Source organism: Telopea speciosissima, chromosome 8, assembly GCF_018873765.1.
Source record: "Telopea speciosissima isolate NSW1024214 ecotype Mountain lineage chromosome 8, Tspe_v1, whole genome shotgun sequence".
In the NCBI taxonomy this organism is placed as follows: Eukaryota; Viridiplantae; Streptophyta; class Magnoliopsida; order Proteales; family Proteaceae; genus Telopea; species Telopea speciosissima.
Window position 1 is genome coordinate 13,702,214 of NC_057923.1, and position 19,934 is coordinate 13,722,147.

Consider the following 19,934-nt stretch of genomic DNA (forward strand, 5'->3'; position numbering starts at 1 on the left):
GAGGTAAAGTGCAGGGGAGGAGGGTTAGGGATGAAACTCGACATCCAGAAGGCGTTTGACACGCTAGAGTGGAATTTTCTATTTGATGTGCTGAATGCATTTGGTTTCTCTCAGACTTGGATCTACTGGGTGCATCAAATTCTTCAATCGACTCGAATTTCTATTTTGGTTAATGGAGGACCTACAGGTTTTTTTGGCATGGAAAGAGGGTTGAGACAAGGTGATCCACTGTCCCCGCTACTCTTTATTCTTTCTGAAGAGGTGCTTTGCAGAGGGTTGAATGAGCTACGGCATAGAGGATGGCTTAATGCACTACCAGGTCCGAGACAGGTGATTACCCCCTCCCACCTTCTATATGCTGACGACCTCTTTGTGTTTATGAAAGCAGAATTGGTCAATGTTTGTTTAGTCAAGCACTTCCTGGAGGCCTATGGAGAGTATTCTGGACAGGTGATCAACCTTGTGAAAAGCAAGGTATTTTTTGGCCATATTACTGCTACGAGAAGGCAAAGATTATTATCGGTGCTACAAATTCCTATGTGTACTTTCCCAACAAGGTATCTAGGAGTGATTTTGAAGAAGGGCAGGGTGAAACGCGGCATGATTCAGCCGCTAGTTGACAAATTCAAACAAAGGCTTGCTTCTTGGAAGGGTCGTCTTCTCTCCATGGCAGGTCGTATTGAGTTGGTTCGCACAGTCATGGGAAGTATACCGGTTCATAATTTCTCAGTATATTTATGGCCGATGGGTTCGATTGAGGTAATGGAGAGGTGGATTCGCAACTTCATTTGGTCAGTGTATGCAGATTGCTCTAGATCTATTACAGTCCGATGGGATAGTCTGTGCAAGCCCAAGGACGAAGGAGGACTTGGTGTACGATGGCTAAGGGACTTAAATTTGGCGCTGATTGCAAAATTTGCGTGGACGGTTTATAGAGACCAGTCTAGCCTTGCAGTTTTTTTGAGAAGTCGACTAGTAAGGGCAGATGGATCGCTAAAGAAGGTTGTTGGCACCTCCACTCTACTCCCAGGACTTTGAAAAGTTTGGGATTTTGTTCATTCAGCTGAAAGATGGGTAGTTGGAAGTGGACACTCAATTAAGTTTTGGTATGATAAGTGGCTCCACAACCTCAGCATTGAAGACCTTGTTCAGCCACTCCACATTGCAATCTCTCATCTTCAGTGGCAGATTATTGGGATGAAGGAAATTAGGTTCTGCCTCCAATTCAAGAACCAAATATACAAAGAGTATTCAATGAGATACTTGTTAGTGGAATTGCATGTAACAACGGTCCAGACCTGAGATTTTGGGCGTATACAGCAACAGGCTGTTGCACTGTCAAGTCAGCGATGGAGAATTTGCGCACTAAGGCTGCTGCACCTGCTTGGGTTTCAGCTGTTTGGAACCAAGATCTCCATCCACGTGCTGCTGTGTTTGGTTGGAGACTTTCACATGGGGTGTTACCTACTGATCACATGGTGTGTCGCAAAGCCGTCCCTCTTGTCTCTCGATGTGATCTATGCCATGCGGACTGTGAAACAATAACGCATTTGTTCCTAGATTGTGCCTACTCGCGACAAGTCTAGACAGAGGTGCTCTATGTTTTCAATCAAAGTTGGAGTGGGTTCCCTACAATTGAGCTATTATTCTCGTGGTGGCGCAGGAAGACCAAGGCAGTCCCACTCTCTAAGGCATGGGGAGCGCTACTGATTGTTTGTTGCAAAAATATATGGTGGGAGCGCAACAGACAACGCCATGAAAATTTGAGAAGGTCTCCTTCAGAAGTGGCGACTTTATGCTTTAAAGAAGTTGGAGATTGCTCTAGGGCGAAAGGGGTACAGGTCAGAACCGTACAAGATCTTACTTTGGCTCAATTAATGTTGAAGGTTCCAGCTGCAAGGCCACCGATTAAGAGAATAATAGAAGTGAAATGGAAACTACCTCCGCATGGATGGTGGAAATTGAACATCGATGGCTCTTCCTTGGGCAACCCAAGCGCGATTGGAGCAGGAGGGATTTTTCGGGACCACTTAGGAGCGGTGTTGAGATGTTTTTCAGAATACCAGGGCGTGGGTTCAAGCTATATGGCTGAACTAGAGGCTTTTTTTGCAGGAGTCAAGCATGCGAGAGAGATAGGCGTTGAGAAACTCTGGATCGAGTGTGACTCAGAGGCTGTAGTCTCAGCCATACTATCTTGTAAGATTCCATGGAGTCTTATGCACAAGTGGGGGAACACTAGTACTTTTCTCAATTCTATCCAGTGGCGTATAACACATTGCTATAGAGAAGCAAATTCTGCTGCGGATGCCCTTGCTACCCAGGCGGCGAAAAGGAAAATAACTTCATGTTGGTCTGTCCCCCCTTTATTCATTAAGCAGACAATGTACTGGGAAGCGCTGCAGTGGCCTTTCTATAGATTCACATAGTTCGTGGTTTGATAGATTGCCAAGGTCTAACGTTTCCTAAGGACTAGGCCGAAGGAAACAAGTTAGATCTTTTGTGCTGTCTATAAGGACACCTACAGTTTTATTGTAACCTTTTTTTACAATTAATATTATACTCATTGCTGATCTTTAGCAAAAAAAAAAAAAAAACATTGAATTTGATGAAAGAGATGATTCCCCCATGCAAGAAGTTAGGTTACTATTTTTGACTTTTGGACTAAATATTTTTTCATTCTTTGACTATTTTAAATAACTTCTAGAAATAAGATGAGACAACCAAAAGATGTCAAGTTCTAAATACTGTTATAGAGGAGGTGTCATTTAGACACTGTTTCATTTAAAACAAATATATAAAATATCTAGCTAACAAAACTATTAGTTCATGTGATTAAATAGTAGTAAGCATGATGAAGGAAGATGACGTGAGAGAACATTTTCCTCAAAAATAATTTGTTCAATACATTTATCAAGATTCTATTTTTGTCAAAACATGGTCTTTGTTAATGAGTGAAAAAGGGAGTTGACTTGCCTGGCCTTGCCTTCTTGTATGATATAAGTAAGAAGGTGGTAAAGTAGATGTCATTTTCTCAAAATCAGGTAAAGTAGATGGCAAGCAGTTATGTGGGGTTTATGTTTTCTCACATCTCAACAACGGATGTAACCATCTTAGACAAACTCTTAGACAAACTCTTGGAATGTTTGGTGTCACTTTATTTTCTCAATGCTAACAATGAAACCCACCTACCCTATTCTGCTTTCAAAATTATATATAAAATAGCAAATTATTATTATCATAAAGGTCTTTTTTTTTAAATGTTACATAACATTTATTCTACCGTGTGGACTGATGATGTTTCCATTCTGATTGTTGAAAATGAGGATATGGTCTAGATTTACTACATGTTAAATTTAAGAGTTTGTATTAATATGAATATTGTGTACGTCCATGCATATGTGCCAGTAGTCTCGATATTACCATGCACTCGTATTTGACTTATGATTTTCAGAAACATCATTTTTCAATGTTACATAGATAACTACCAAAAGAAAAACATGTAAAACAAGATTAGAAGGAAAAACTCCTAGACCCATGGGAGGATGGATTCCATCTTTCTATGGTTCAATTTGTAGTGTGTTTATCATGGAAATCATATATATTCAATTATTTTGTTAAAAAATGGTTTGGTGTCTACTTCAGTTGTTAAAATTAAGGGAAAATTGTCCCATACACCAGTTACCTATGATCTCTAATAGTCTATCTCCACCTTGACATCCTCTTGACACATTCTCTCTTCTACCCCTTATTGACGAAGTCAATCAGTACCACTCATTGATGTGGCGTGGGAAACCTTCTCACTTTGGGTCATTGGAAACATCCTCTTCAAAAATTAAAGTTAGAGAGAGGGTTCTTTGAGCAAGTGGGCATAGAGGAGCATACAAATTAGCTGCATCAAAACGATATCGTGCATTGGAGGGCAGCGATGTCATTTCATTTTTGGAAGAAAGAGAGAGATAAACACAGGAATGCTAGTGTACCCTGCCAATGGTTTAGAGAACCTTTCCCTTAAAAGTTAAAAGACAAGTGGTGACAAGTCCAAATGTCACCACAACCTCATGGAGATGAGCATGGTAGTTTGACAAGGAAAATTGTCCTCTCAAATTTCCTGCTGGTATAGTTTCCTAGTGCCTCTAATAAGAGGGGGGTGGATCCCACCTGGGCAGTGTGTTCGGGTAAGGGATCAAGTGATCATTTTTGCCCCCATAAGAAGAACTGTACTGTACCAGATAGGGAACCTGAGAGGATAAAGATCCGTTTGACAAAACCTCCTACCTCCATGATAAAGTTGGAAAAAAAAAAAAGAACTGCAGTCGTATTTCGTTGTTAGACACACATATAAAATATCTCAGACTATGCCAAGGGCATAGGGTCCTTCCGTTGAGGGAGTCCACTACTTTCCTTGAGATCAAAGCAATTTGTTGATTCTTTTGCTTCTTTTGCTGCTTTTTGTATTGCACGTCATGTTCATGTACCCTACTAAAGTCAAAGTAGTCAAAAAAAAAATTCTTTTATTTATTATTATTTAATATACATGGCAATGTAGGATGAAGGGTCCACTAATCAGATACTCTTTTGTGTACTTAAATGCTTCTTGATGTATTTCCAAGCACATCTATGATAGTCCAATCACTATTTAGCACTTTTCAATTTCCTGCTGAATTTTTGAAGTTTTGTTTTGTCGTGAGGCAAACTCCGATGTGACTTAAATTTAACATATGAGTAGGGAGTCTAGTCGCTTAAATGTCCATACAATTTACATTCTCATAAATTTGCAACTTGGTAAATGTTAATATTTAAAGTAAATTCATATTTTAGTTCTTAGAAAAGATTTTCTAAGCTATCGGGGTAGGGTACACTAGCACCTATATATTTGTCTCTCACCTCATCGCAAGAATTGACCTCATTTCCCTTCAATATATGATACCATTTTATCATATATACCTCATTGGTACACTCCTATATGTTACTTGTTGAGGTAACCCTCTCCCTTTAATTTTTAAATCAGTTTTACTTTTTTATTTTATTTTTAAAATTAGTCTTCTTTTTTATTCCTTGACTTGTAACTAGATAGAGCTAATAAAATGTCTTACACTTCAAAGTCATGCATAAGCTTCCAACTATATCATATTCTCTGTTGAACGATATTCACTTTGATGAAAGAGATAATTACCCATGCAAGAAGTTAGGTTATTATTATTTTTCTGCACTAAATAATCAGCTAAACATACTTGAAAGAGATAATCTCTATTTCTTACCGAAATTTGCAGTCAAGCATACCTGTATTCTTGCTCTCTAGGAGGATAGGAGGGATAGCTGTAATACTTAATCAGATACAAAATAATGCTTTCTCATCTAATCCAACAATCAAAATGATTAAGCATCATCTTATAAACACCTTATGATTAAATATCCTTAATAAATAGGCAATCATGATTGAAGAGAAGAAAAAAAAAAAAAAAAAAAAAAAAAAAAAAAGGAGGCAATCAAGGGATTAAGGTGAAAAAAAAAATTGGGTAGGTATGGAATATGGACTATTGGTATTGATCTGACCATCTCCCTATTTTTCCAAGGTTGGACCCTCCAGCTCCTGCCACGGTTGGAGGAGAGCCTAATTGCTATGGATATATTGTTGTTACTTTAAAACAGGGTTTCAAGAATTGGGATCAGATCGGTCAAATTGGTTGAACTCAATCCTAATTCTGATTGATTCAGAGCGGCCGATCCATAGTGTGTTCCTAGGATTCCGGTTGATTCTGATCAATTATGGCAGAAACATAATCAAAACTTCATGGACACGACCCAGATCCGGATCTTGATTCTGAGTTTAATAGCCTTGCCCTAGAAGGCTAGAATCTTAGAGTATAGACTCATGCCAAAACCCAGTCGGATTCCCACATTATAAAAATAAAGACTCAACCCGTCCGAAGTCCGAACCCGAATTTTCTTTTTAGGATTTTGAAAGACAGAACCCGCCATACCAACCTAATTTTAAGCCAACCGCAAAATCCGATTAAAAATAGGTCGGGCTTTTCCTAATTTTTCTGAGAAATACTTTTTACGTTGGTAGAAGATCAACCAACTGCAGCGTCACAATTGTCACAGGAAATCGGGAAAGCAGCCGGATTTGAGGCGACATTTAGGTATGGATCGATAGATCAAGCTCTTCTGGTTTAAATGAGGTATTTTTTATCTTGAGAAGATTTACAGATAAAAGCTAAGATTCAAATTTGGTATTTCTCCCACCCTCCCTTCTTTTTCGCAGGGTCAGAGCTTCGTTTGAGCGAGAGCACTGTCGTCTCCTTGCTCGAAACGCCGGTAAGCCATTCTGAGAGCAGCATTGTCTCTTATTTTGACTTTTTTTTTCCCCCCTTCTCTTTCTTCTATATTTATCTGTGGGAGTGTGTGCCTATGTTGTGTTTATTTTCCCCTTCTCAGTCTTTAAATTTTCTTGCTTTTCTTCAACAGCTCTGGTACACCCGACTCCATTTTCAAAGCTTCATGTCTGCCAGCGAAATTTCCGTTCCTCTCTTCTGCATCGGTACGCCTATTTATTCTCGAAATTATCTTCCTTTTCTGCTTTGTGTTCCCCCTTCTCCCCTGCTGTTCCAATTCTGTGAGCTGCACGTATAATTTCCAATTTTCTTTAAATTTTTGACAATTACTCTGCTACTGTTAATTAAAGATCCATAGAGGCACAGTTCTCTGTGTTATCCGTTGTTTGTTGTATCACATAGTATAATTTTGTCATAATTCAATCTTTTGGTAGGTGAAAGAAGGCGGATCCTTTTTGCATTTTTTGATTGATTCATGAAATCTCAGGAATATTCTGGTGTGATTTATTGGCAGCTTAGCAACTAGCTACATGATCAGTTATTTTTTGTTTAGTTTGTTAATTTATCTTGATTTATGTTAATAAAGAGGTCTCAGAGTCTTTTCTTTCCCCCATTCCCCTAAATTGATTAATCATTTTAATAGCTGTTGATATTGTGATTTTTTTTTTTGAAATACAAAGTATTTGGCATCTATGATTGTTTACTATCATCCTATGTATTTTCTCAACCTCTCTGGGTCATTATTGTTATTTATTTGAATGTATAATGTACTATGGTTACTGTGAAATGAATTGTTTTTTGCTCTAGTCCTTATGACAGCCCGTATAGTAGGAACATGGAACAGTAATCTCCGCAGACTGCAAAGGCTTCTATAATAATACTAATATCTGATGTATTAGGCTTGGCTCTAGGGGTGGACACATGAGTTTTCAATTTGGGGGGGGGGGGGGGTTGTGAGGAGCTCTTTAACTAATGGCATTTATATACCAACATATGAATGAAAGAGGTAAATAGTGGGGGCCCAGGTTATATACTTCACCTTTATACACAGAAGTTTAGAACATTACATATATCCCCCCCTCACCTGCTCCCATGTCCACGCCTGTTGGCTCTTCCATGCAGGAACTTCCCTTGCCTATTCATCCCATGCTCAATCTTCAGCTCACTGAAATTTTCAGTACCCTGATGACTGATATGAGTAAGGGGATCTCAAAGATCTGTAAGTAATATAAATGCTGAAACCATGAAAAAAACCTGGAAATCTGTTCTTATTTTCTTCTTTTAATTCTGAAAACTTCATAAATGGGGTCAGCTACATGGATCCTTTCCCTCCAATCAAATGAAAACCCTTTTCAGTTTGTTTTCAGAAAACTATATAATACTGTTGCTATAAGCGATGGAGATAACTATTATCAACAGTCAAGTTCTTAGTTGTCGAGGTGTCACCTAAATGGTGAAAAGGCACCCCTTGAGGTCCAAGGCAACTAGTCACTTTATGTTTCAAGGTGCCCAAACCCAAAACTTGATGATCCTACCTTCTACAGTCTACATATTATAAATTTCACTCCTTTTACATTTATTTTTGACCTTTATAACTCTACACTACATGGCATAATGTCCCCTATATAGAGTTTAGACAAGCTTCTCTCTTGGTCTAAGGCATTGTGTAGGTGTAAAGGAGGCTGGTCACTGTTGCGGTTTGCCTTAGTTTCATTATTTTGGGGTATTATTCTATGTTGTTTAGTTTCATCCATTGCAAGGAATCCATAGCTTTTATAAGCGTCTCCTTTTTTTTTTAGGGGGGAGGGGAACCCTTCATGTTAAATACTTCAAGTAATTGATTATTATGTATAATAAGCAGCAGAAGAAAGGCCCAATGTAAACAGAAATCCTCTACAAAGAAAATATTGATAATATGTCCATTGCATCATAATTCAAAAAGAAGTCTATAAACTCAATAGTGTCAGCTAAACGGGGACAGTCTAACTAGAACCTGATGCAGGTGTACTACCTTGGACCGACATAAACCATTTGGGTATTCAGACAGAGATGAACCATGTCCAGTTTGAGTTTTTGACTTTTTGGAGTCTAGTAGGATATTAGAGTTTATTTAATTATTTAGATTTATTTGCTTGGATTTTTCTTGTAGTCTTTATTTTATTTTGAATAGACTAGTTTGTGGTAGAGTGGGCAGGCCTTGGCGCAGTGGTAAAGTTGCACCATTGTGACCTTAAGGTCTTGGGTTTGAATCCGGAAACAGCCTTTCTGCAAAAGCAGGGGTAAGACTGCATACGTCTGCCCATCCCCAGACACCACATTGGCGGGAGCCTCGTGCACTAGGTATGCCCTTTTTAGACTAGTTTGCTATAGAGTTCCATTAGGAGTCTTTAATTTATTTATTTATACCATGTAATCATCGTAGATGGGCAGATTGGATAATGAATTGAAATAGCGTTTGGATTGGAAGCCAAGGTGGCTTGTGTGATCTTCTTCTCTCTCCCCCCCCCCCCTTTCTTCTTATGCGATTTCCCCTCTCCCCTGCAACTCTGATATCCCCTTCTTCCCTAACCAGCCCTCCACCAGAACCCAAATTTAAAAAGTATTTCCTCTGAATTCTTCAAAGAATCAAGCAGTAAAATAATATGAGTTTTAAGTGGATCATGCACAGCATCAGACTTGGAGCCTTACCATGAGTAGGATTCTAGTGCAGTGTGCTGCCTAGCAATGTTATCTAATACCAAAAAACTAAATGTGTGCTAATAAAATGTTATTCCTCACAAAGCAGTAATTAATAAATAGTTGATGAACTATAGATGTTAGTATTCTACTGGTCAAACAGTCAACTCATTATATTTTCTTCTCTGGTCATAAAAGATTTATCTCGGAGGTTTGGGAAGGGGCGGGTGGGGAGGAAATCTTAGAAGAGATGTGGAAGCCAGAGTTTGTTTGTTTGTTTGTTTTTTTTTTTAATTTTTAATTTTTAATTTTTATCATAAACGCAAACACTTTTATTCAAAATCAGTAGGAGCGGCAGAGCCCCTTACAGCAGATACAAAAATGGGAGGCGGCTTTTGCCACCAAAACGGGGAAATCCCCCAGCGAAGAGCCCCAGCGGCCAGCAGATGAGCCTCCCTATTGGAGGACCTAGGTATAAAACTGAACAAAATCATGAATCTAGAAGAACAAAACAGAAAGTATATCATCCACAGCAGACCTAGCAGCCCAGTCTAAAGAGCAAGGCAAAGCATTCAAAGCATTAACAACAGCAAGGCAGTCTGAAAAAACAACTATTAGAAAAAGATCGAAACATAGCGCCGCAAGGATGCCATCACGAATCGCCTCTGCCTCAGCTGTAGCTGCTGAGAAGCATGGGCCACACCTACAACGGGCAGCCACAAAAGAACCAGACTGAGCGCGAAAAACAACTCCTCTACTTCCACGCCAAGTAGCAGCACACCAAGCTCCATCAGCAAACATAGTAAAACCATTTGGAGGTGAAACAGGCGGAGGTCGAGGAGCAGCGACCGCACCATTAGCGGAAATCAAAGAGTTGGAAACGCACAGCTGGCCCTCAGAAACTGTATGAGCAAAGGCAGAAAGGGTGGAAGACAAGCTTGGATCCAAGTGATCAAACACAAATCTATTCCAAGTTTTCCAAATCTGCCACAATAGAGAAGACCAAATAATATCAAAATCCGATTTAACAGGAACAGATACAAATAGAAAATTCAGCCAATCCTTAAAATTGTCACTATGAAATTCAGAAGTGTCAAGTCGAAGAGGAGATACTAACCAAACAGTCTACGCAAAAGGGCACCGAAAGAGGGCATGAACAATGGACTCTAGTCACTCTACTTCAATTAAACATAAAGGGCACATCGGATTAGTAGAGACATGATGGTAAACCAACAGCTGGTTCACAGCCAAAGCATTAGAACAACACCTCCAAAGAAAAAGTTTAATCTTAGGGACTAAAATGAGTCTCCAAATATTACCCCAAAAGGGGTCTAGACTTGAGGAACCCTGCTGATATGGAGAAATAATAGCGTGATATGCAGATTTAACTGTAAACAGCCCTGATTTAGAGAAAGTCCACAACCAGCCATCATCCTTAACATCAACAGGAATAGGAATTTGACAAATAGACATAACCTCGAAAAGAGGGAACGAAGCAGACCAACATTCCATTGTTTGAAAGGTTGGGCAATCAGATCAGACACCCTGGGAATGTAGGAACCACATGCTCAATGAATCTGGAAAGAAGGAACTGAGACAATACCTTTACCATAAAGTAGACCAATATCCATCTTGTGGTCAAACAAAAGAGCTTAGGCAAGGAAACATAGAAGTAGATTCTACCATGTAATGTACATACAAAGATTCAACCTTTTATTTTTGGAAGGCTAAATATTTGTCAATAGGAGGGAAATTTACTGTAATAAAGTGTGCTCTATTGAACATCCCAATCTGTTATCTTTGTTCTCTATTCTGGCATGGGTTGTGGATAGGTTGGAGAAGCTCCAAAGGGATTTCTTTTGGCATGGGAAAGATCACCAATGGAGGTATTGTTTGGTCGACTAGGAGAGGGTGTGCGGTGGAAGGTAGGGCTGCAATCATTGGGAAGTTCTGTGCCATCTCTAAGTATATGGAAGGAAATAAGTGCAAGAACATTTGATGCTAAGGAGGAAGTAGCCAGCATGAGAATTAGAAGGGTTAAGAATTCGGTCTCCAGTTGGCTTCCTGTGGTTCTGGAGTTTTGGGGGTTAATACATATCGGATATAGGATTCTTGAGATGAAATTGTACATGGGTGAGGCATGATTGTTTGAGTTATGTAAAGAGGGTGTTTGTCTTTCATAGAGGATCCAGCTTGGACTGTTGTTTGTACTGCATCCTGTGTAGAGTTTTTTGTTTTTATTCTGATATATTAATAATCATTACTTTATCTTCAAAAAATAAAAATACAGATTTGAACCATATACAAGTTATGGAATTCATTTGAGAAATCATTATCAAGATCCACTCCATTAGTTGTGATTGCATTTTATATGGTATTGGACTTAGCACATCATAAGATGGAAAGTGACCATAGTTTGATGGTGCAGTTCTTCATGATGCAGTAGCTCTAGGAATGATTCGTGCATTTAATTTCAGGCATTGTATTTGTAATTTGTATTATGAGCTAAATCTATATTAATTGAGGATTTGCAGGAATGCTGAATACTTAAAGAAATGTCTGTGTACAGTGGGGTTTTGTTGGTTCATTCTTCATTAAGGAGGTCAATTATCTCCTTCAATACACGATCCGTGAAATCATATGATTTTAACAGTGTTTTCAAAGTTCGGTTCTGAAAGCAGACATACCTTTTGAAGATTTCACACCATGATCCAATCTCACACAAGAGAAAATGGGGAAATTAACTGCTCAACTGCAGCTGGTAATGGGAATGCCATTGAACTGACAGTCAATGCCAATTTTGAGGATGAGGGTATTGAAAGCTTCATTTTCTTTTCTACTTCTTAAAAAAAAAACTTTTTCTTCCCCTATTTGAGCCATTAACTTTGATTTGTTCCACAGTCAAACAAAGAGCGGAATTGGTGGAATGGTTAAATGATATGTTTCCTGATTTGAGGTTACCATCGGAAGCTTCAGAAGAGGAAATTAGATTGTGCTTAATTGATGGAACTGTTTTATGTAGTGTTTTGGACAGGCTTAGCCCTGGTTCTATAAATGAGGTTGGATTCTTTAGACTTCTTGTCCTGAAATTGCCATGTTATTTAATTTATTTGGTTGGAAATTAGATTTATATCATTTCGATTTTCATTTAATATGAGTTTTCTAACTGTAGTGGGCTGGTTCTGATCCTTCATCCGAGCCTCATTTGGAGAATGTCAAAAGGTTTCTGGAAGCTATGGATCAACTGGGGTTGCCCATGTTCAGACTCCTGGATCTTCAGCAGGTATTCTAGGCTATATATAAACCCTGTTCTCTTCGTGAAGGATTCTCTTTTTACTAGGATCAAGTATAATGTCTGTTGTTATCAGTGTAATTATATATAGATGGAGAGATGTGCTTAAGTGCTAGCTCTTAGCAATTAGAGTGCAAAGAATGCAATGCTGTTTCATCGCTTAAAGGTGTGCTCCCATGCATGCACTGTGTGTAACTAATTGCATACTTGCCACTTGGGTATCCACATTCATATGCATTTAATGATGTACTGATACATGTCATGCACCTGCCATCGTACATCAAGTAGTATTTTTCTGCCAAGTATATTGGTCCTTTCCTTATTCATTAGTGGCTTGCACAAGGTTCTGCTCTCTCTCTCTCATGGTTGGTATATTTGCAGGGGTCTATGGTGACAGTTGTAGAGTATCTATTGACACTCAAAGAGTGTTTTAATTCTAATTTTGGGGGAGACAATATTCATATTACAAGTTCGATGTCTAAATCTGGAACCCAGCCAAGGAAGAGATGGAAAGTTTTGGAAGTAGAAAGTTCAGAAGGAATTAATGGTACCCTTGGGGAAGTATCTCTACAGAATATTCCAGTAGCTGGAGAAGAGAGGCACAAGAGTTTATCCGACTCAAAATTTCAGCGTGTTTTGCGCAGTCCTGTCATATCAGGTATGACTATGATTGATGCATTAGAGTTGCAGAATGCTGACTGCTCAACTATACAAAGCCTTATCCCATTTTGTAATACGACTGCCCAAGATCTTTGAGTGAGATGCCATGAAAATATTGGAGATTGTGATGCTTGAGTTTCAGATGCATAGATAGCTATCACGTGATTGACTTTCTATTTTAATTTGGCATAGACTGACTATATAGGTGGCTACCTGCAAGACTTTCATACTCTCTTCATGCCTAAATAACAAACCGAAATGAACCTCCTTACTTGATTGATCATCTTTGGGAGAAGGGCAGTGGGATGTGATTTGAATGGTTATGTTATATATCTCCAGTGTTTATTTTGTACATTTTGAATTTGGATAATCATCAAACCTCTTTACACTTTTTTATTACTCATCAATTAAGTCTTCTATTGTTGATAAAAAAAGTATTCAAATCTTTTGTATTTACCATTGTAGTGATTTCATGTGTATTGGTCCCATGAAAACACTAAATGGGTTTGTGGGTCCATTAAATATTCTATCTTAGATTTGTGACATAGTAATACAAGGTTGAACATAAATGTAATCTTACTATCCCAATTAGATCTGGTTTTGTATGACTCAGTATTTAGTTCTTACTATAGCCAAGTGAAACTCAATGAGCTAAAACTGCCACCACCACCACTTCCCTTGAAGGAGAAAAGAAAAAGAATCAGCCGATATGATGTGGTGGGCACCATTTATTTCCAGGCGAAGCCAAGTAAAAGGAAAGTTTTTGGGTAAAAATCTTACTTATTAGTTTTTACATAGATTTTATCTGAAAATTTTCCTTTTACATTGCTTTTATCCTGGAAACAAATGGAGCACTAGGGAATCAAGATGATATATTTTATGGTATATTGAGCAAGGTAAGGCTTTAAACAGAGTTGAATGGTGAAAAAAAGATCTATATAGCGGGATAACCTACCTCATGTAGTTGGAGAAGGCTTTTGGGCATGTGTGTGATGCAGGTAACTCATAAAATTGAGCTTATTTTAAAGGAAATAAACCTTGGGTTGGGATATATATGTAGTGGGCCTTTAGTCTGATTGGTTTTCTTTGTGAATAGGCCACTTTAATGGGCATAAGTTATGGGTAGGAGGTACTAATGTAGTCCTAGATTGGTAGAAGACTAACTAGGAGCCAGTAAACCAGGATTTGATATGAACTGGTGATCCGATTAGGTCAAAATGGGGTTTTAGGTCAAATTAGGGTTAGGGTTTGATGTATGGGTTTTGCCAAGTTAGGTAAGGGAGTCTATTAGTGAAGGTCCTGAGATGTTTTGATGGATGGAAGTGTGTAAACTTGAATGGACAGCCAGTTAGGGTTAGGGTTTCAGGTTTTGGAAAAGAGGAAAAGATCGATTTCTGGGGTTTGGCTGGACAGAAGTTAACCAAACTTGAATGGTTTTCTTAGGAGGGTATAAGGGATGATCGGTCAGATTTGTAGACTGTTCTGGTGGTTGATTTGGGCTGGGCAGAACTTTTTTTTGGGTGAATAAGAAATTCATTACCAAAGAGGAAAAAATTACAGGGCCCCTAAAGGGGAGCAACAAAACAAAGAATCAGAAGCCAAACCCTCACAAATGAGGGTTGGGAGCAACAAGAGAGACAGAAGTAAGGCCCCAGGAGACAACAATGAGCCTGTTCCTTGGGGTGTCAAGACAAGAAGAAGGAAGAGCAGACGATAATTTCGCCTTAATTTCAAAAGAAATGGAATCCAAGAATTTAGGTATTAGGAAAAGTGAAAACAAAAAAAGGGGAATGTTAGGGTTTGGTGGTTTAGAGGAATAGAAGAAGAAAGGTTAGGGTTTGGATGAACCAAACTCACTGTTGTTGCAGAATTTCCTTGGCAGCAGCTTGTTTGATTTAGAAACTTGAATAAAAATTGAATCTTTAATTAGAACTTGAAGGAGATCTTCAAAGAACCTGAAGGAGAGCTTCAAAAGAACCACCCGGGCTTCACTCCGCAAGGTGTCGATTGGATCAAACACCAATCTCACCAACGAACCACTTGGACTTCCCACTGCAAGGTGTCAATTGGATCAAACACCGATCCCACCAGCCTTGATCAAACACAAGACAAAAATCTTCAATGGAGAAGAAGAGCAGCAAAAGCTTTTCATTAATATCAAAATTCGTGTTCAATACTTGCCCACCTTACAACCTTATATAGAAGTGATGAAGATTCATCATCGAAATGGGCTTCTTTTTTTAGGAATAAGTCTAGGGTTGGGTTATATACATGTTGGGCCTTTGATCCCATGGGTTTTCTATGTATTAGGCCACTTTTATGGGCCTAAAGTTGGGGTACATGAGTTGCATACGGGATTAGCCCTGTACTTAATTTATTTTCATGTTTTTAATGTTTTAAATTGAACCGGTTCAAAGCTGGTTTGAATCAGTGGTTCGATTTAAGTGATTTTATTAGTTTTTCTTTTAGTTGTTTAGTTGGGTTGGATTAGGACTCTATTTTGAGTCTATTTCAGTTTCCTAGTCAGTTTAAGTTACCTAGTAGGTTAAGGATTGGATTAGGCCTTTCCTGTTTAGTTTAGGAGTCTAATTTTGAGTTTTTTATATAAGGTTGTAAGGGGAACAAAGTATTAAATACGAATTTGATTAATAAAATTAGCTTTTGCTTGCTACCATTGCTGTTGCTCCCTTGCTCTATTAAGTGTTGCCTTGTGAGTAATATCAAGGTGAAGGGACTGTTGGATCTCCAGTTGACTCCTTGCGTCTTGTAGACTAAGGGGATCTGTTATAAGGGACTGGTGGATCTCCAGTTGACTCCTTGCATCTTGTAGTTTGGGAGGACCTATCTTCTATCTTCAAAGATTGAAGATCTGTAACTACCAATAAGTAGTTTACTGTTTTAGCAACCAACCTTCTTCTTCTAATCCTCTAACCTAAGCTTCATCCATCCCCATTATCCTCTCCCCCATTAAACCCAATCAATCCTTCAAATCATAGATCCATTAGAACCCTAAAACCTGCAACTATTCTTCTTCCCTTCTGGAAGGTCACATACAAGGTAATTTTTGTGAGAATTTTGCCCAGCCAAATCTAACCGTTAGAACCTGCTGAAATTTTGATCGAATCTTCCTTAAACCTTAAGAGAGACTCGATTCAAATTTCAGCACCATCCACCCTGCCGATTGTCTGAAATTATGCTTTTCCCCCCTCTCTCCTACTTGTACTAGGAAACCTCCATAACTCCAGATCTAACCATCTGATTTAGCTGTAACTTTCAGCATATATTCCCCTCCACCCTACCCACACTCGACCTAAATATTCAGCCCATTCAACCACCTGATTTCCTGTTATTATAACCCTAGATTCCCTCATCTTCCCCCTTTCAAAACCATAATCCTAGTTTCTGCCCTAATCCATCTAACCTACTTCTAACCATTCAAAAATTATAAAATCTATTTCACTCGACTCCCCTACACCTACCTAGCTTTACCATATTAGACACACTCCCATTACCCTAAACCTAACCCTAACTTTGACCTAAAATCCCAAATCTGCCTCCATCGATACAGCAACTTGGAAGGTCCTGGTTTATTGGCTCCTAGCAGATTCCCTATCTATCTAGGACTACATTAAGAAGACTCAAAAATAGACTCCTACTCTGAAAAGTAAAGGCCTAACCCAATCCTTAACCTATTAGGTAACTTAAACTATCTAGGAAACTGAAATAGACTCAAAACAGTCTTAATCCGGCCCCACTAAACACTTAAAAGAAAAACTACTAAAATCACTTAAATTGAACCATTGGTTGAACCAGTTCAATAATCATAGCTGTCAAGGGGTCCAAGCGCCTTGGTCGACTTAGGCACCTTGGTTGCCTAGGCGGGCACCTTAGATGCCTAGTTGGTGTCACCTTGATTTTTTCCCCTCTCCAACGCCTTGGGTTGCCTAGACGCTGTGACAACTATGGTTCAATTTATGAACAAAAACACCAAAATAAAACTAAGTATAAAACTAAAACAACTAATCCTATATGCAACCTAATTACTCATATTTTAGGCCCATAAAAGTGGCCTATTACATAGAAAACCCGTGGGATCAAAGGCCCAACATGTATATAACCTGTTAAAAGAGAGATGTAGAGAATGCTTGAATGATTAATTTGATCATTCAGGCCCTGTTTATATAAAGAACAGAATTACAACTGAAAATAGAAACTTAAATCAGTCCTAGTCCTACTAGGAATTCCTAATACAACTAGGAATCCCAAACTAGGACTCGACTGGGGAAAAACAATAAAAGGAAATAAAAAATAAAGAAAAAGAAACATAAATAAAGTGGGACTAACCACCCTAACTCGACTAGGACTAATCCTAGTAAGCTAGGACAGTAGGACCAATCCTAGTGGAACTAGGACCGCTTACCCCAATCGGGTAAGCAGAAGCAGCCTATTTCAACACTCCCCTTCAAGTTGGAGCAAAGATGTCGATCATGCCCAACTTGACTAAATTGGGATGAAACAATTTTCCAGACAATCACTTGGTGAAGATATCAGCAAGTTGATCCGCAGATGTCACAAAAGGAATACAAATCAGCCCATCTTCTAACTTCTCTTTGATGAAATGCCTATCCACCTCAACATGCTTGGTATGATCATGCTGTACAGATTGTGTGCTATGCTGATTGCAGCCTTGTTGTCACAAGTACAACATCATAGGAAGACGAATAGGAACACCAAGATCTTGCAACAACCCTTTAAACCAGAGTAACTCACAAATACCCTGTGCCATAGCTCGAAACTCAGCTTCGGCACTAGAACGGGCAACAACATTTTGCTTCTTGCTACGCCACGTGACAAGATTTCCACCTACAAAGGAGTAATACCCAGAAATAGACTTGCGATCTGCAGAACCAGCCCAATCAGAATCGGTGTATGCTTCATCCTGAGATGACCATGCGTAGACAAAAGAATTCCTTTTCCAGGAGCGACTTCAAATAGTGTAAGATACGAAGAACAACCTCCATATGAGAAGAATAGGGATCATGCATAAAGCGCTTAAGACTCACGGCGACAAAGAATGTCGGAGACAGTGTGAGAGATAAATCAACTTCCCTACAAGTCTTTGGTACGGCCTTTATCAACAGGCTCCCCTTCTTTCTCCTTGAGTCGAACAGTAGGGTCCATAGGAGTATCTGAAGGATGGCAGCCTAAAGGATGGCAGCCTAGCAACCTGGTTTCAGCTAATAAGTCTAGGACATACTTCCTCTGGGAGAGAAAAATGCCTTTAGAAGATCTGGCCACTTCAATCCCAAGAAAGTATCGTAATTTCCCTAGATCTTTAATCTCAAATTCTTGTCCAAGGAAGGTCTTCAATCGTTTAATCTCATCAGCATCATTACCAGTAACTACTATATCATCGACGTAGACTATAAGAACAGCGAGTTTTTCACCAGTCCTCTTTATAAAGAGTGTGTGATCAGCATTACTCTGCTTATAGCCCACAGAAATCATAGCTTTGTGGAACCTGCCAAACCATGCTCGAGGTGACTGCTTCAGCCCATAAAGTGCACGCTTCAGTTTACACACTTTCGCTTGGTTTTTGTCACAAGAGAACCCTGGTGGGACGTCCATATACACCTCCTCATCCAGTGCTCCATTTAGGAAGGCATTTTTTACATCTAGCTGCTGCAAATCCCATCCAAGGTTGACTGCACAAGATAATAACAAACGAACAGTATTCAACTTTGCAACAGGTGCAAAAGTTTTCTGGTAATCAATGCCGTATGTCTGAGTAAACCCCTTGGCCACGAGCCGTGCCTTATACCTATCCACAGTGCCATCAACCTTCTGTTTCACCACAAACACCTATTTGCATCCAACGGTTTTCTTCCCAGGTGGAAGAACCACAAGCTCCCATGTGTTATTTTTCTTCAAGGCCTCCATTTCTTCCATCATATTGCCTTCCACTTTCCGTCGATAGAGCTTCACGCCAATGGTTAGGAATACGAACAGAAGAAAGAGAGGAAACAAAAGCATGAAAGGATGGGGAAAGTGAGTTATAAGAAACAACATGAGATATGGGATGCTGAGTGCAAGTCCTGACACCTTTGCGAAGAGCAATAGGTAATTCAGGAGAAGGAATATTACCAGGTGGAGAGGCAGGTTCTAGATCCGGGTTCGGCAATTGGATGGGTACTGGAGCAACAGTTGATTGAACTTGCTTATGTTTCCTTCCATAGGTCTTCACAGTACGGTCATCAATCCTCCTCTGAAATTCACTAATAGTCCTCTGGATAGGAGTCTGGACCGGGGTAGGTTGGTCCTCTTGAATAGAGATAGTCTCCCCCTGTATAGGAACCTCTTCCCCTGAGTCAGGGGAAGTACTTGGGACAGGCCGAACTGGTTCAGACTCGTGGTAAACAGACTGAAGTGGAGGTGGAGAGTCAATAGTCAACACATCTTCACTAACACTCTCCCCCTGAAGAGGTGGGGACACATAATATGAAACATGTTCATGAAAAACAACATCCATGCTAACAAAAGTCCGACGGGAAGGAGGGTAATAACACCTGTACCCCTTCTGGGTAGCAGAGTAACCCAAGAAAATGCAGCGGAGACTACGTGGGTCAAGTTTACCAGGGGACCTTGTATCCCTGGCATAACAAACGCAGCTAAACACCTTAGGTGGGACTATGAAGGAAGAAGAGCCAAGTAATAGCTCAATAGGGGCCTTGGAAAGAAGAACCCGACTGGGCAGCCTATTAATTAAATAGGCTGCAGTAAGAACTGCATCTCCCCAATAAAGGGAAGGGACATTGCGAGCAAACATAAGAGCTCTAGCCACCTCCAAGAGGTGGCGATATTTCCTCTCAGCCACACCATTTTGGGCTGGAGTGTCAACACAGCTGGTCTGATGGAGGATTCCATGGGCAGCAAGGTATTTTTGGAACTGACCTTCCGTATACTCTTTCCCA

General features: G+C 39.5%; 3 protein-coding genes across 4 annotated transcripts in view; 2 read left to right on the forward strand and 1 right to left on the reverse strand.

Moving 5' to 3' along the window:
- The first annotated feature begins 1,349 nt into the window (after nucleotides 1–1,349).
- LOC122672044 lies at nucleotides 1,350–2,426 on the forward strand. Its single transcript, XM_043869553.1, has 2 exons — nucleotides 1,350–1,478; nucleotides 1,587–2,426. Exons 1-2 carry the CDS (start codon nucleotides 1,350–1,352, stop codon nucleotides 2,424–2,426), a joined length of 969 nt encoding a protein of 322 aa, XP_043725488.1.
- Nucleotides 2,427–5,987: 3,561 nt separating this feature from the next.
- LOC122671524 (kinesin-like protein KIN-14J) overlaps nucleotides 5,988–19,934 on the forward strand; it is a 48,309-nt gene continuing 34,362 nt past the window's right edge. The window contains exons 1-7 of one of the 2 annotated variants that reach the window (XM_043868791.1): nucleotides 5,988–6,143; nucleotides 6,266–6,318; nucleotides 6,469–6,541; nucleotides 11,546–11,823; nucleotides 11,913–12,070; nucleotides 12,184–12,294; nucleotides 12,685–12,961. In XM_043868791.1, coding sequence (XP_043724726.1) covers nucleotides 11,718–11,823; nucleotides 11,913–12,070; nucleotides 12,184–12,294; nucleotides 12,685–12,961 — 652 coding nt within the window. In that variant the 5' untranslated portion in view covers nucleotides 5,988–6,143; nucleotides 6,266–6,318; nucleotides 6,469–6,541; nucleotides 11,546–11,717. The remainder of the gene's footprint in view (nucleotides 6,144–6,265; nucleotides 6,319–6,468; nucleotides 6,542–11,545; nucleotides 11,824–11,912; nucleotides 12,071–12,183; nucleotides 12,295–12,684; nucleotides 12,962–19,934) is intronic. The other variant, XM_043868792.1, reaches the window with a different exon arrangement.
- LOC122672045 lies at nucleotides 9,510–10,484 on the reverse strand. The gene is made up of 2 exons (XM_043869554.1): nucleotides 10,242–10,484; nucleotides 9,510–10,136 (listed from the first exon to the last, which is right to left on the reverse strand). Exons 1-2 carry the CDS (start codon nucleotides 10,482–10,484, stop codon nucleotides 9,510–9,512), a joined length of 870 nt encoding a protein of 289 aa, XP_043725489.1.